Here is a 15,839-nt window from a genome sequence, read left to right on the forward strand (position 1 = left end):
TCCTGGGCTGGACATCTGCTAGTATTGGGGCCGTTTGTGGAAGAGAGGGAATCACTCTGCCACCAGACTGCCACTCTGATACTAAACCCTTGTTTTGTTGATGTTAGTTTGGTGTTTTTGTAGCCTGTATGTTATTTCAGGGTACTTTAAGAAACACATGAGGTATTGTACATCTCATACAGCAGGATCACCAAGCCAAAAGACTTCGTGTTTCAGGAGACCCTGTCTAGCAAGAGGCCACTGAAAGAACAGCTGTTGCTGCCCCTAGGTGGGAGTTGACCAAAGTGGGCTTTGGTGCCCAAAATGCTAGAGAGGACCAGTGGAGCTAAGGTGGCCTGGGCACCTGACGGGCACACGTGCTGCCTGAGGGGGCTGCTGGCTCCCCCAGGGCGGGATAGGATGGGCTGACTCATGCTGGGAGGTCAGGAAGGTGCCCTGCGCTCCCTCACCGTGGGGTTTGGCAGGGATCTGGTAAGCCAGTTGGGAAATGCTTTTATTGTTTCCCACTGACCTACTGAACCCTCCCGGCAAGATGAATCATCTGCAACAAAGGATGTGACCCTTTGCTGGAAGTGCTCTTCCTCTGCTCCACTGATGCTGCGCAGCCTGGTGCATGCCTGTTGTGGCCAGCCCTAATGAAAATCCTGTTTTCCCAGAGAAGCTGGTAGTTAGACCTAATATCAAGCTCCATGCCCTTATGACTTGATCCGCAAACCCTTTCTCCTGTCCTCTTCTTCCTGGATCATTGGTTGCTCATTGTGGCAGTGTACCCCTGCTCCCTGTGGGAGACCTTCCCACCTAGCTCAGGAGTGAGACAAAATGAAGAATGAAAGCTCAAGGAAGCTTAGTGTTTTCCTCCGAGTGGATGACTGGAATACATCCCTTTCACCTCTTCTCGTCCAGTCAAGCTTAGGAAATACGCCCTTGTCTTCTTCCCACCCAGCTCTCTTTCTGAGAGATCCTGCTGCCAAAACTTGTGTCTTGTCAATCTGGGTAATTTGTACCCAGGAGTGCCAGCCAAAATAAACTCAGTGCAAAGGAGGGGTACCCAAGTCCCAGATGGGAAGTGCGAAGGCTGTTAAATCACACCCCTGTTTTGGCATTGTATAGCTGAGCTTTCTGCTTGGGTTTTGGGGAGATGTGGGACAGAGAGCAGGGCTGCTTGGCGAAATTCTTCTCGGATGATGACAGCCAAGGCCTGTGCAGTGGCAGATTAGGTGCAAATTTAGTCACAGGAGAAGGGGTCGTCTGGGTGGAGCAGGCAGGCTGTGTGAGGAGGTCTGTGGCCTTGCTGCAGGGAACAGCGATGGGCTCTTCTAGTCTCACTTTGTGGAGGCTTGACACAAGGACTTCCAGTCACTGGTGCCTCTTTATGGGCATCCCTTCACTTGAAGACATGCTTATCTTCAAAATACTGTGGTCTAGGTGATGGTAGAGGAATACTGCCAAAACCAAACACACTGCCAGTGCCTGGCAAAAGGGGGACACAAAGCAGGTCAGGACTGTGGCACATGCCTGCCTGGGTAGCAGAGGTGAGTGAGTTGAGAGAACATCTTTACACCTAAGAACAATGGGCTGAGGTTGGGCTGGCAACATGCAGCTATTCTCATTGCCGCGGAGGAGCTGAGCTGATTTGCAGCATAATTAATATTCATCAGATCTACCAACCTGGGATCAGGGTTTTGGCTTGTTCAGAAAATCTCTTTCCCTGCTTTGTTACTGCCCCCAAATGAAATTCTTTGCAGCTGTGGAGAGTGTTTCTATTACTGACAACATACCTCCTTCTTATTTACTTATTTTTAAAGCTGGATGTTTCTAGTTTCCTGCCTACCTGGGATTTGTTGACTGGGCAGGAGCGGGGAGGCATGCACAAGTGCACATCATTAGCAGAGACATCAATGCAGGCAGGCATTCTCTCCAAAACCACGAGGAGAAGCCAGGAGGATCACGCCCACCTAAAAATAAACATTAACATATGTACAGGCCTTTCAGAGCCTGAATCACTGCTGGATACCAGATCTCCACAGGCTCATGCCCAGAGATGGTGCAAGAGTCTGCTAGGGAGCAGCATTAACTTCCTGGCACTATGGGGAAGGTGCAGCTTTGGTTGCTGCTGCTTGCAGATTCCCAGGACTTCTGTACATTGGCAGGTGGCCCCAAGATGAGATGCTGACACTATCTGTGCTTCAGCAGCTTGCTGTGGTGCTAGTGCAGCTGCAGACAGTAAAATGTAGACTCTTAGCCCATGTCAGGAAGTTTGGGGTGCTCTAGGACAGACTGTGGAAACAAGAATTATGTCTGCAAGGACATTTCTCTCCCTTGTGTTTCCTGCCATGATGTGTACTGGGCTCGGGACTGATGTGGTTTGTTTTCATTTGGAGAGCCAAGATGGGAAGGATGGTAGGAGGAAGGAGAGGCAGTGCGGGGGTTTGCACTCCCACTCTCTGCAGTAAATGTGTTCAAGGCTTGTTATGTCATGCAGCAAATAAAACCCATGAGGTGTAACCCAGAGAAACTGAGGTACAGTTCTGCTTTGGATGTCTTGACCTTGCTCAGGTTAACTGCTTTCCTACTGCACACTGCTGCACACCGGAGCAGAGCTGCCTTTGGAAAAGGAGGATGGCTTTTGCATGTGTGGTGATTGCAGAGATGCTGCAGGCCAGCAGCGAGTCCTACTGACAAGTCGTGCATGGGCCTGGAGAAAGCTGGCAGTGAAACAGCAGGAGGGGTGTTGGCAAGCATTGGGCAGTGTTAGATCTCTCCAATCTCCAGCCATGACGTTGTCATGGCGTGTACAGCATGAGTGCCATGTCACTCACTGGTATCAGGGGAGCATCCTCCTACCTAGCTGGAATAGAAAGGAAAAATACTGTGAGTCAGGAAAAAGTGTCTTAGCAGACCTGCGTGGATACACTGATGGTGCCTGCTTATACTGGCCATGAAGCGAGGCAAAACGGACAGTTATCCGAATTTGTGGGAATAAAATTTGCCCTGAGTTTCATATCCTTGACTTCTGTTTGAAAATCAGTGGGAGATGTTTATTCTTCCAGATGTGCACTCAAACTCTTATTGATCCTGACACATCAGAACAGAAGGTCTGAGCGTGGAGCAGGGCTTGAAACTCCTGCGTTGGTCGCTGGTGACAGCATAGACCCATCCGCCTCAGTGCCAGCGCTCCAGCCTTTTTGTCTGCAGAGTCCCTGTAAGGGAAATAGGAAAGAGATGCTTCTGCCCTCCAGTGTGTGTCTCTTATGTAGAAGGTTGTAAAGCTTCTTGGAACCAGAGGCAGACATAATGGCATCAGTGTTAGGCACTTTCTTTACATCATCTGGGTTTGAGGAATGTATATTTGACTTGAGGGGAGAAAAAAAAAAAAAAAAAGGCTTTTAACAGGCATGGGGTAGGGGACATATCCAGATGGTCCTGTTTAAACACAGGCTGGTAAGGGACTACTGAGGAGTTTGCTAGGTACACATTTTGGTCAGGAATCATCCCTTAACAGCAGTTATAATAAAGAAGCAGCAATGGCATTCACCTGTTAATGCTGACAAACTGCTGCTGGGAATGGAGGTGTTGGTAGGCTCCTCTCAGTGGTGGGGTAGCTTCAGCTGGATCCAGTGGCTTGGGAAGTGACTCCTGGGGAGGGCAGGGAAAGCCTGGATAGAAAAGTGGTGTTTGCTGCTCTCTACTGGTTTGTGGGGGGGATGACGTGCTGTGAGCAATCGTGGCCCTCGGGTATGTAGAAGCCAGGCAATGACTCACCATAAATTATACGGGCTCAGAGACAGGTGCTGGAAACAAGCCTCAGCTCTGACCTGGAACCAGACGAGGAAGGAGGTGCCTGGCCATTGTTGCCCCTGGGAGAGAAGGCAGCAGTAGGGAGCAGAGCTTGCAACAAGGAGCATTTAACAGCCTTTTTTTTGTTGTTGTTTTTTTCCCCTCTGTATTGGAACAATTTACTGAATTGGCTCTGGTAGGAGTCATACATAAGGAGTATGGAGTGTGTTGCTGAGGGGGCTCAGTGCCTTACCTGGGCCCTTCCTGCACTAACCAAAACATTTTCTCTGTTTTTCACCAGCACCGGCAGCTCCTGAAGGACAGCTTCATGGTGGAGCTAGTTGAGGGGGCTCGCAAACTACGTCATGTCTTTCTTTTTACTGATCTATTCCTCTGTGCCAAGCTCAAGAAGCAGATTGGAGGGTGAGGTTTCCCTTCTGGACTATGTACTTTGCATCTCAGCTTCAGCAGAGTTTTCGGTTTAGCCAGCAATCATAGTTGAATACTCCAGTTTCTTACTGGAGAGCAGCCTTTTACCAGATTTTTTCCACCTGGAAGTCACACTGAAGCTGTGCCCATTTCTGTATCTTCTGAACTATAATGAGGAAGGGCTTGTGGGAAGGGGGAGTGGGTGTTGCCAAGCGCCAGTAATAGTAAAGGCTTGGAACTTCTGTCTTTCAGAAAAAGCCAGCAGTATGACTGTAAATGGTACATCCCACTCACGGACCTTAGTTTCCAAATGGTGGATGAGTCTGAGGCAGTGCCCAACATCCCACTGGTACCTGATGAGGAGCTGGATGCCATGAAGATCAAGATATCCCAGATCAAGAATGACATCCAGCGTGAAAAGGTAAAAAGGGGTTGAGCGCTCCATCCAAAGTATAGAACAGATTCAGTATCTTTGCTGACATGAGATGCTGATAGAAGCAGCATTCCCAGACCTACACAGCATGGGGAGTCCTGCAGAGACAGACCACCCAGCGGAGATTTGTGGTGCAGCTCTGTTAGCAGTGATATCTAGACTGCTGCGCAGCCCATCATTGCTCATCCTACTGCACCACTTGAATGATGGTGTCCTTTGAGGATGCAGGAACTGCAAAAGATGCTTTATGGTAGCCAGTAGCTTCCCTACTTGCATGGGACCACCTGTAACTGCTTTATCCAGGCACTCATGTGGAGAGTGGAGCTCTTATGCTGTAGACACGAGAAGGACTGGGAGTGTGGCATACCACTTTTTAGGAAGTCTGACTTCTAGCTGTCTGAGTATGATCCTGCAAGTGATTTTGGTCAGAAGCGTGTACTTTGGAATTTTTTCAGGCTCAATTATGCTTTTCTAGCATTTTCTGACTTAACCAGTGTCAAAGCAACAGCAAGTATACAAAGAGCATACAAATTATTCTGACTGGACAGTCTGACACAGATATGGTGTCTCTGGCCCAGGCTTGTCTTTGCCTGCAAGACATGTTTTCTCCGAGTTGTTAGACTTTGAACCATTTTGCCACCCAAATGAGAAACAAGGCTTTGAAAGCTAAAAGCCTGCTGGTCTATAGAGAAGGATATGAATAAAATTGCTTGTACCATGAGAAGAAAATCCCCCGCACTTCCAAAGAACATGGTTCTTGTGCCTCTGCCCTGGATAGCTTTCAGAGAGGGTTTCCTGGAAAATGTGAGATACTAGGAGGAACACTGTGTGGAAGCCTCTTACTCACAAGGTGCAGGTGTCTAGGAAACACGCTTTGGTGCATCAGTGCCAAACAATGTACGTGGTTGGCTTTGGGGCTGTTTTTTTTCCAAGAAAAAAAAACTTGTTTTTAGGTGACCTCTGAAAATGCATTGGTGAGTAGCAGATGGGAGAGAATTTTGGTGATAGAGTTCCGAGCTGCTTTTAGAGAAGTTGCCTTCACTCTGCTTGACTAAGGATGCTTGTGGAGGACCTGGCAGTGCTATGGCTGCCCAGTGATGGGATGCTGCCTGCAGCCTCTAGAACAGAAAATACAGGGTGTAACTGGGGCAGTGGGTATGTACCCCTGCACCTTCATCTGGGGCAGCTGGAACTGGGCACAAAGTCTGGCTGCAGAGATATTGCAGAGATAACACCTTCCTGAGCAGCTGGAGCCCTGTGAATCCCATTGACAGCGTTTCTCCTGCCTGGGGCCTTTTTGCTACTCTCAGAGGGAAGGGACCATGGGTCTGAAAATGTATGTTGATGTAAATGGGGGCAAGTGCAGGAGAATGACATTTATGTCTTCTGTCTCCCTCTCTCCCCCACCCTTCAGAGAGCCAATAAGGGCAGCAAGGTCATTGAGAGGTTGAAAAAGAAGCTCTCAGAGCAGGAATCACTCCTACTGCTGATGTCGCCCAACATGGCCTTCCGGGTACACAATCGCAATGGCAAGGTGAGTGGCTTTTCTGGTCTGCCTCAGGCCTTGTGTACAAGATAGTTGTCAAAGGACTGTGTGTGTGTCTGTGTGCCTGTATATGCCATATACAAATGGACCTGCCCTGGCAGAGCAATAGGAAATGCTCTCTTCATCTAACAAAAAGCTCTGCAGCAACTCCCTTTCAGACTCCCCTTCAAGCTCAAGGCTTAGTGCATTCAGGGCTGTCTCCTCAGAACTGTATGCTACACTTGGCACCGGGGATGCTGAATGGTTGTGAACAATCTCCTTTTAGCTCCACAGGATGCTCAGTGTGCCAAAGGTATCACCTGCTCTGGCAGTACTGGAGCTTTTCACTGTGGCCTTTGCACACACAAAGACAAAGGATGCTCCCAAGATCCTGTTACTAGTCAGTTAAAATTCACAAGCTGGTGCATGCTTCTTCAGCTTGTATCAGCCTCTTGGCCTGCTGTAGAGACTCTGGGGTTTCATGGTGCAACTGGTACAAGGAATATCATGGGACCCCATGCTGCCAGGGACACAGCTGCTCTTTGCAGGGTGGAGCTCTGTGAAAGCTCTGACTGCAGGAGTCCATGTTGGTACCACTGGCACACTGCTGAGAAGGCACGTTGCCAGAGTCCTGCCTGTCACTGACAAAGCTGTGATGTAGGGCAAGTGGCAGTAGTACTAGAAGGACAGTATAGCTAAGAATTTTCACTGGAGGAGATGTTGGAGGCAGGTCTGCTCTCAATGGCGTGTCAGACTAATGTTCTTCTGTTTTCCTGGGTAGAGTTACACGTTCCTCATTTCATCGGATTATGAAAGGGCAGAGTGGAGGGAGAACATCCGGGAGCAGCAGAAGAAATGTGAGTGACCCTCAGCTGGGCATTGGTACAAATACTGTGATCCAAGAGCAGGAGTCCAGAGGGTGAGGTCTGGGCAGAGTTTCCTGAGAAAAGAGGACCACGCATTGAAACTTATAGTGCAACATGGATGTCTTTTGTCTGTGCACATCTGAGCCTCTCTAGGGGAACTTTGACTGTAGTACCATGTAGGGAATGCGTGGGGAGAGATTGTCCAATTTACCCCAGAGCTCAGAGATTTGTGCAGCTCCAGGTGGAGGGAACAGCTGCACCCTTTTACCTGGCTTCAGTCCAAAGAAACTTTTATTTTGGCATGGGTGGTTTTTGGCTTTGCAAGAATATGAGTGCCCCTTGCTTCCTGTGAACCATTGAGACATTTCACTCCAAGGAGTAACTGAATATGCCCTAAACAGAGCTGAATATGCCCTAAATGGGGATGGGTTGCAGCGGCAGTGCAGACCTGAACGCTGTGGTACGATTGCCGAGCAATGTCTAGGGAGCAGGTCCTGTCCAGAACGGGAGAGCCCAGCTTTTGCTTTGAATTTTAATTCCTCTTCCTTTGAATCTCCTTGGCAGGCTTTAAAAGCTTCTCGCTCACATCAGTGGAGCTTCAGATGCTGACCAACTCCTGTGTGAAACTTCAGACAGTCCACAACATTCCCCTCACTATCAACAAGGAAGGTGAGACCTCTAGTTTGTGCTTTCTTATGGTATATCTGCAGAGAAAATCTGTCTCTGTCTGCCTTTGTGCATTTCCCCTAGAGTTGCTTTTACTGCTTCTATCTGCTACAGGCTTCAGCCTGGTGATGATTTACAAACTGATGGTTCCTGTAAATCAAAAGCTGAGACCTTATGTAGCCAACTTTTGTAGCTTAGTTGAAGCAGATGATAGCATACGAAAAGAGAACAGCAGGAGTGAAAGCAATTAGTGATCCCAATGTTTGCTGCAACAACAAAAAAGAAGAAACAAGCTCCAAATTATATGGCTTCATCTGAATCAGTAAAATATTCCTGGACATCCTCCAATATGTGTCCACTGATTTTGCACGCAGCCATCATGCCAGGGATGTGCATGCCTGTTAGAGCCCTGGCTTGGGACACCTTTGAACTATGCCTGGGAATCCTTTGGAAGAATTCTGGTTAGCCTAGGTCAAAACTTTGTCAAAGGCCATCGTTTATTACTATGTAACCTGGTAGTATAGATATGGCATTTTTATTTTTACTTTTCTCCTTTGAATCTCTTCCATGCTGTCATGCTGACCCCAAAAGTGGCATTGTAAAACCCCACAACTGCCAGAAGATACTGCAGGTGAAATAGACACTGAACCTGGAACAGTATCCCCCTCTCTTTTACTAAAACAGCTAGGTTAAATGCTCCTGCCCCATTTGTTTTTAGGAACATAAACCTGTGTAAACCTGTGCTCATAAACTTGTGTAAAATCAGCTCATCACTGTCCTTCTCTCTTGACTTCTCTGTGAACTTAACGGAATTCCTTGCCTCTTTTGTGCAGATGATGAATCCCCAGGTCTCTACGGATTCCTGAATGTCATTGTCCACTCTGCCACAGGATTCAAACAAAGTTCAAGTGAGTTGCAGTTCTTTAATACAGAGGTGTTGACGGAGGTTAGATAGTAGGGGTGAGGTAATTCAGGTGCTGTGACAGCTGGTCGTGGATTGATTTAGGATTGCAGCATTTGGGATGATGGTGAGGAGGTGATTTGGAGAACTGGAAGTGAAATCAGGATATTGGTATAAATTTAGGGGAATGCAATGGAGCTGGCTAACATAACTTAAAACATACAAATAGAGGCAATGTCTGCAGCTTACTACTAGTTCTTCAAAAACACTAGGTACCACATAGTTAATCACTTTGTGGAGATAATGAGTTTTTGATGGCTAGCCCCTAACCTTGTCTCTGAGGGATATTATGCTAATGCTGTTGTCAGTGAAATCAGCTCTGATGTGTTGATGAGATCCAATATCTACCTGAGGAAGTTTCATTTCTCATTGGTGTACACCATCTGCTCATTGTGGATTGATCTGGGAAATATTGGATGGAAGCAAACAACAGACTCATGTTATAGGTGAAGGGCTTGTCTGTGATGAGGTTATTTATAACACTGTACTGGTACTTCAGCTGCATAAAAGTAATTCTGCTGGTCCAGATGACAAAATTTGCCTTGGCCAGTGCTACAGGTACGAATACAGAGAAGATATAAATGAAGTAACGCCCTAAAACTTAGGAAAAGGTACGAGTTTTAGAAATTTTTACAAAGTTTCTGCATCTGCCCCCCCTCCTCAGATTTGTACTGCACATTAGAGGTGGATTCTTTTGGGTATTTCGTGAACAAGGCTAAAACTAGAGTTTACAGAGACACCACGGAGCCCAACTGGAACGAGGTAGGTTGGATTTTCTTAATGTGGCTTGTTCCATGTGCCATCAGTTCATGAGCAGAAAAACTACAAATGAAAGAACATTTTGTCTGCAGCTCATGCTGCTTGTTTTGGACTTGTGCTGCATGTGCTGCCTCTCAGCACATCTTTAGCAGGTTCACGTGGCTCTCAGGTCTTGTGGCAGATTTTTCTTGGATAGCTAAACAAACATTTCAGTACAAACTGAGTCTTGCATTGTCCAGCATTTCATCATTTAAAAAGGTAAGTATGATTATTTTTTAAGACATCAGTGAAAATACATTGAAGGAGGAGGTTTCTTTGGAGGTGTTCTTGTTTATTTGTTCTGAACAGGAAGAATTAGACATTGTACCTGTTTATTGCCAACTTGCAAACCTGCTGGAGAGCAAAATTAAATATAAGGAACATGGATGAATTTGTTTCTTTGAATGATGTGTTACTGAAACTCAGTGAAACCTGGCTAAGGAGTCAAGCATCTTAGTCTCTGATTTGGCCATCTTGTATATACAAAATACAATTCCAGTTTAATCCTGGATTGCCTGCATTAGGGAGGAGGTTTTTGTCAGACCTTAAGTGCTCCTTCCTGATGAGTTTTAAAGAGATTCAATTGATTATTAAGAGACTGGTGTCATGCTGTGGTGTATTCATTGCTCTCTCCTTTCCTGGTACCCTGCAGGAGTTTGAAATTGAGCTGGAAGGCTCACAAACTCTGCGGATTCTGTGCTATGAAAAGTGCTACAACAAAATGAAGCTCACCAAAGAGGACGGAGAGAGCACAGATCGCATAATGGGGAAAGGACAGATCCAGGTAAGACTGTGCTTAACTCATTCCTGCTATCCTTACTGCAAATCGTAATTGGCTTTTGAGTCCTGGAGTGCCCCAGAGAGGTTTTTTCCGCCTTCTGATTTTGAGAATCATGGAGATTTTTTCCTCCAAACAGTGAGGAATACAGTGTGATTCACAGGTGGGAAGTCAGCAGCCTTTTCCCTCTTGTCTTGTCCCCATGTCTGCTTCAATATCCTTGTAGAAAAGATGCTTTTTCAGAAGAAAATTAAATCAGAGAATCTCTGATTTCTCTGTTATATTCAAAATGTCTAGCAGAGTATACAGTAACTACACGGTCACTGAGCCCTGGGCTCTGTTGAGAATACTCCATTTGTGACAAAAGAGGAAGTAATGAATATAGTATCCCCTCTGTAAAACATGCTGAAGAAACGCTATCTTCCCTATGTGCTAGAACTTGATTGATGTGCTAGCGAGGCCTTGGAGGACAGGCTTATTGTCCTGATAACTGCCGTGTCCAGAGTTTAGTGTCCATGACAACAGGCTGCCTCTGAAATAAATGGATTATTTGAACTTTTCCACCACTGTGAATCAGCATGGGACACTTTGTCTCTGTGGCAAATTTGCAATATGATAGGGGAGGCAATGAGATGATTGCAAGCGGATGCTGCTCTCAGGGAGCTGCTGTGTGATAAAGAGCTAAAGCACCATGCAGGAGAAATCGGGCCCCTCAGTGGAGGATGTCATGGTGAACATGTGTTCCTGCTCTTCCTCCAGATTGTTGCGTTGTCTGTGCACAGGTTTAGGGGGAGTGTTTGAACATTTGCTCTGAGGATGCATTCTTTAAACTGGACTGGCTGTTGTAAGCAGCGGGGACCCTGCCCAGATATCTTTTCCTTATTGGCACACTGAAAAATATCACCAGTTCTCCTGCATTTACCTTTAGCTCTTCACCACTTCTTGTATTTCAGCTTTCTCCAGTGTTTGAGTGATGATCACATAGGCTGTCATTTGTGGGATTTCAGAAACAGTGCTGATTGAGGGTGGCTTGCAGGATCATATCTCACTGTTTCTCTAGAAGGGTTCATTGTCTAAATGAATTTCGTGAGTCCTGTTCCTTTCCCTCCCTACTTGCAGCCCTGAAGCTGCCATGCTATTTTCAGGGAGAGCCTTGCCACCAAATGCATGGTGGGTGTTTGAAATAATGTCTTGGTTTGTATGTACATTTTCAAGTATAGGGTGACTTCTATGTACATTTCTCAGGCTAATCAGAGATAAGCACGTCCCTTTTGCTTATAAAAGCTGATTTTCTGTGGAGCTGAGCAACTACAAAAAAGCAAGTTTTCAGCCCTAAAATGCCCTGGAGATTTGTGTGTTCTCATTAGAGAACTCTGGAATCACTGACCCTGTTAATTCTTCAAATGTTTTACATAGAGTGGTATAAGATCTTAATTTTTTGAACATTTTTCCCCACGAGAATAGGCATTTCTATGCACAAAACGTGTACATTGTGTTAAAGCATTTTATGCTTAAGTTAATCTGTGACTTAGAGTTAGCGGTATTAATGCTGTCATCGTCTTTTCCTGTCATTAGTTTTATATTCATTTTCTTTCAGGATTTTCGCAGGCGCTTTTACATTAAGTTTTGTTTTATTGAGAATTTCTAGTGTAGGTAGGATTTTCCATTTTGTTTTTATCCATGGCTTCTTGTTGTTGTCACTGTTGTTATTCAGCCAAAGTCCAGCCTACGTAAAGGCAAGGTCTGTGAAGCTGGGCGAGTTTTTTCCAGAATTCCCTGTAGTTAAAAACTCTGAGAATATCAATAATCGTGTCTGCATCTTCCTGCTATTAAAACAGGAAAATTTCTGTGTTGGCTAAATTGCAATGTATTGTTAAGCCATGTATTGTAAATCTGCAACTTCCTACTCTGGGATTTCTGACTCATGAAGTTTTCTGGGCTGCAAAGATGAAGACAATGCATCAAGGAGATGAGGGCTGTTTTGGCTGTGAAACGTTTACTGAATCTCTCCATTACATAATGGCACTGGAGGAAGGAAAACTGAAAATTGGTCCGTGTAGTCAGAAGCTTCCAGGAATGGGCAGTGATTTTAATATCTCCCATTGCTTCTATTTTTTCTTTCTATGGAATGTTTTGTTTACCTGTTTTTATAGACACATTTAAGAGGGTCGAGGTTTGCCAATCTGCAAGTTTTTTCCCCTCAAAAGTAAAACCACAAAGTTTTAATATGGGAGCACCTCTGGTACACAGAGAAGTAAAATCCTTGTTGGACCTGGGAATGGCAGCACTGGATGCGCAGCTGTTTCACTAGTGTGTATTCATGGATGGGGGCTTCTCTTATATTTCAGAGAAATACAGGGAGAAGGTGCCATTGCTGGGTACACTGAAACCGAGATTGTTGGGGAGTTTGGGGTAGGGGGAGGAAACAGGTATCATTTTATAGCAGGAAGCATGAGGCTTAGTTCAGTTTTACGCATCAGTTTGCCTCTCATTTTGAACTATTTTTCTTTCTGTTGTTACCTTGCAATCTGTCTTTGGTACTTGGGTGGCTGGCCCTTTTGCTCTTTGAATTTTGTACTTCTTGTGGCAGGCACCTCCCCATGTTTTGAGTGTAGCAGCCTTTTGTTTGGTCTTGAGACTCTGCATCCAGGCGAGCACATATGTCAGCAAAACTGGCCTCAGCACTGGGAACAGACTGCATGAGTAAACTGATGCTTCATCCTGTGATCAATCTCCTCCAGTTGGTGCCTCCTAGATATGCGGCTTCCTTTGTTACTTTTTTTTTTTTATTTCTGCATGATCAGCTCAGACAAATTGTTTCCTTCTCTCTCGCAGCAGTGCTGGAAAATCAGAGAGGATATGAGCTTAGATCAGTCATTCAGTGGTAGCAATGCGCCATCATTCCTCTGTTGCCATGCAAAACAATCACTCTTATCTGCTTAATTATCTGGGATGTCTCATAGCAGCGCACATGGCAATTGCAGACATCTAGGTTGTTTTCCATGTAAAACAGTCACTTGCAGTACCTCTGAAGTGTCAACTCAGAAAACCTTTTACACACTTGAGTTCATTTGAACAGTTTGCTCATGCAGAACAGTATTCCAGCAATAAAATTGGGTGGAAATGAAGAAGGCAATGGGTCATATCTAAAGGGTGATGGCAGAAAAGATTAACATGTCAGTGGGGAGCTTTGAGAAGAATGGGGTTGTGGCTGGACTGGGAGTTTCCAGCAGCAATGAGACTCTGACAACATGTATGTCGCATCAGTTACACTTAAAAATTGATGGAGTGTAAAGTTGCCAGGGAGATTTAATAAAGGGAGGAAGTAATGCGAGTAAATAACATAAAACACACTAACTTTAAGGTTGCCTCAGTTCTTGCTGCCAGGCATTTCACTTCCACTGATGCATCTTTGCTCTTTTTTTTTTTTTTCTTTTTCCCTCTTTCTGTGTGTTATCTTTTCTCTTTTTTTGGGGGAAAAAAAATCAGCAAGCTCTCTGTGGTGGTTTCTTAAGGCAGAGCACAGACTGCTTGCTTAGTGCTTGGCTTGCATTTGCTGTTGACCAGTGTCCTCAGTTCGCCTTTTTCCCAGGTCCCCATCACTTTGTGTTCTGCACGCTCAGCCTCTGCTGACTTCTGTACACTAATTGTCTGTCTTAATTCAGTGCTAAGTTGCTATGAGTGCTAGAACCTTGCACTCAGAAATCCCTGTGGTGCCAAGCCACTTTGTTCTATTGTGTTTTGTGCAGGATACAGAGAGCCATTTGCTTGATTCATTAGTGAATTTGGGGCTGTAGCTTGCCACTGCAAATGCCAAAAAACAGGCCACAAGAGGACTGGAGGTGCCAGGGGAGCTCAGCCTAGTCTGTATTTTTCCTTTGCAGCATGTGCTTGTGGTGGGGACTGCACGAACAAGCCCACGAGGCTCTTAGCAGGTCTGTCCTATTTGCCTAGGTTGTAGAAACACAACACAATCTGTCACGGTTTCAGTGGAGATGAGACAGGGCCTTTCGTCACTCAGACCAAGTAACTGAAGGAAATGTTTAGAGGTGCAGTAAATTTCACTGTCAAATTAATGCAGAGGCAGCCATTTCGCAGTGCCTCCCTGCTCTTTGGGCTGGTAAAGCGAGCGTTGTGTGCTCGCTCGCTCGGAGCAGCCTCCTTTTGGCACTCTGTAGATTGCATTCTCCCACTCGGTGTTCCTTCTTCCAGGTCACCGCTCTCCAAATCAGGCCAAAAGACAGCATGACCCCATTTGTCACTGGCCCTCTGCATGCTGGAGCATCACGCTCGCTAACTCTTTGTCTCCAGTCTGGTCTGTAACCTGTCTGCTCCAGCAGCCCTTTCCTGCTGCTGCTCTTGCTGGCCTTAGAAGGTCGGTCATCTGTAGGGCGCAGGACCAAAAGCTTGCTCCAAGTGTAAATGACGTTCTGTGCTTCCTGTTGACTCTGTTATTTCCGACTGTGATTTTATCAGACTGTTAGACCTGATCTTCCTGTTTCACTCAGTATTGCTGAGAACTTACTCAAGCTTTGTTCTTTTATTAGTTTCGATTAACTTGGCTTTGTTACTTAGAAAACACCTCAGGTACAATATTTTATTGTTGCTCTTGCCAGTGCTTTATGCAGGGTTGTCTCAGGTCAGCCAGACCCCCTGCCCAGTGCTCATTCTCCCCACCTGGCTCCGTTCGGAACAAGCTGTTCTCTACCAAGAGTCAGCCAGCAGGAGGGGAGCGCAGGGGTCCCTCTGGCCCTGAAACAGAGTGCAGAGATCAGGGAGCAAGGGGTAGCAGCACGTATAGCAGCAGTCCTTGCTCAGCCTCGGTTGTTACCCAGCAAGGAAGTGTCTCTCTGTGAGCTCTCAGCTTCAGAGCACTGCTTTTGCTCGCTCTTTGCAGCCATACGACATTCACTGTGGGGACAGAGCTGGGCTTTGACTCATATTTTTAATGTCTTATTGGCTTACTTTTGTTTTGCACAGTGGTAGGAGTTCCCTGTTCATAATCTAGCCATATAACCCAGGCCATGCTGGAATCTTCCTTATACTTTTTTGCAAATATTCAAAACCCTCCTTTCCCTGAAATCTTAAGCAGTCTCTGCTACAAATAAAACACTCTTGGTGACTCCTTTCTAAAAGCATATAGAAAACTGTTTCTGACTTGGAGGATTAGCTGTGACTGCATGATCAGCAGGGCCATTTTGGCAGCTTAACAGGATGACTTTTTAGGCAGCTGCAGGTCAAGTTTTCAGGAATACTGAGCATGGTTCCTCTTCATAGGAAACCAGACACTTCAGAAATGGTTTCCTCTTGCTTCTGGGAAAGAATGCAGTAGTTGAAAGGAACCAAACTTCCAGCACGGAAATTCAGGGGAGAACAGCCTAGATTCTAGCCAACTTGTAGGGACCTTGGCCAGTCACACTGGCGGGGGCGGATCTGTTCCGCCAGAGTTAAAAGCAAACCCTCTTGGCAAGCAGTCTGTTATTTGGGTTTGCTGAGGCACTGAAGCTAAGCGCTGCTGCCCGTTGGCCTCAGAGACCTTTCTGCAGTCCCAAAATGTGGGAGCTATTGGTTGCAGACTATTCCTTACAAGAGGTCTTCAGGAATTT

At 45.9% G+C, this 15,839-nt stretch overlaps 1 protein-coding gene across 1 annotated transcript in view; it reads left to right on the forward strand.

Annotated features, from left to right (window-relative positions):
* BCR (BCR activator of RhoGEF and GTPase) overlaps positions 1-15,839 on the forward strand; it is a 95,282-nt gene that overhangs the window by 69,733 nt on the left and 9,710 nt on the right. Inside the window, 8 exon segments of the mRNA XM_040577132.1 lie at positions 4,079-4,200; positions 4,459-4,627; positions 6,054-6,173; positions 6,946-7,021; positions 7,595-7,699; positions 8,530-8,604; positions 9,322-9,419; positions 10,108-10,239. Coding sequence (XP_040433066.1) covers positions 4,079-4,200; positions 4,459-4,627; positions 6,054-6,173; positions 6,946-7,021; positions 7,595-7,699; positions 8,530-8,604; positions 9,322-9,419; positions 10,108-10,239 — 897 coding nt within the window.

Source organism: Cygnus olor, chromosome 17, assembly GCF_009769625.2.
Source record: "Cygnus olor isolate bCygOlo1 chromosome 17, bCygOlo1.pri.v2, whole genome shotgun sequence".
Lineage (NCBI taxonomy): Eukaryota > Metazoa > Chordata > Aves > Anseriformes > Anatidae > Cygnus > Cygnus olor.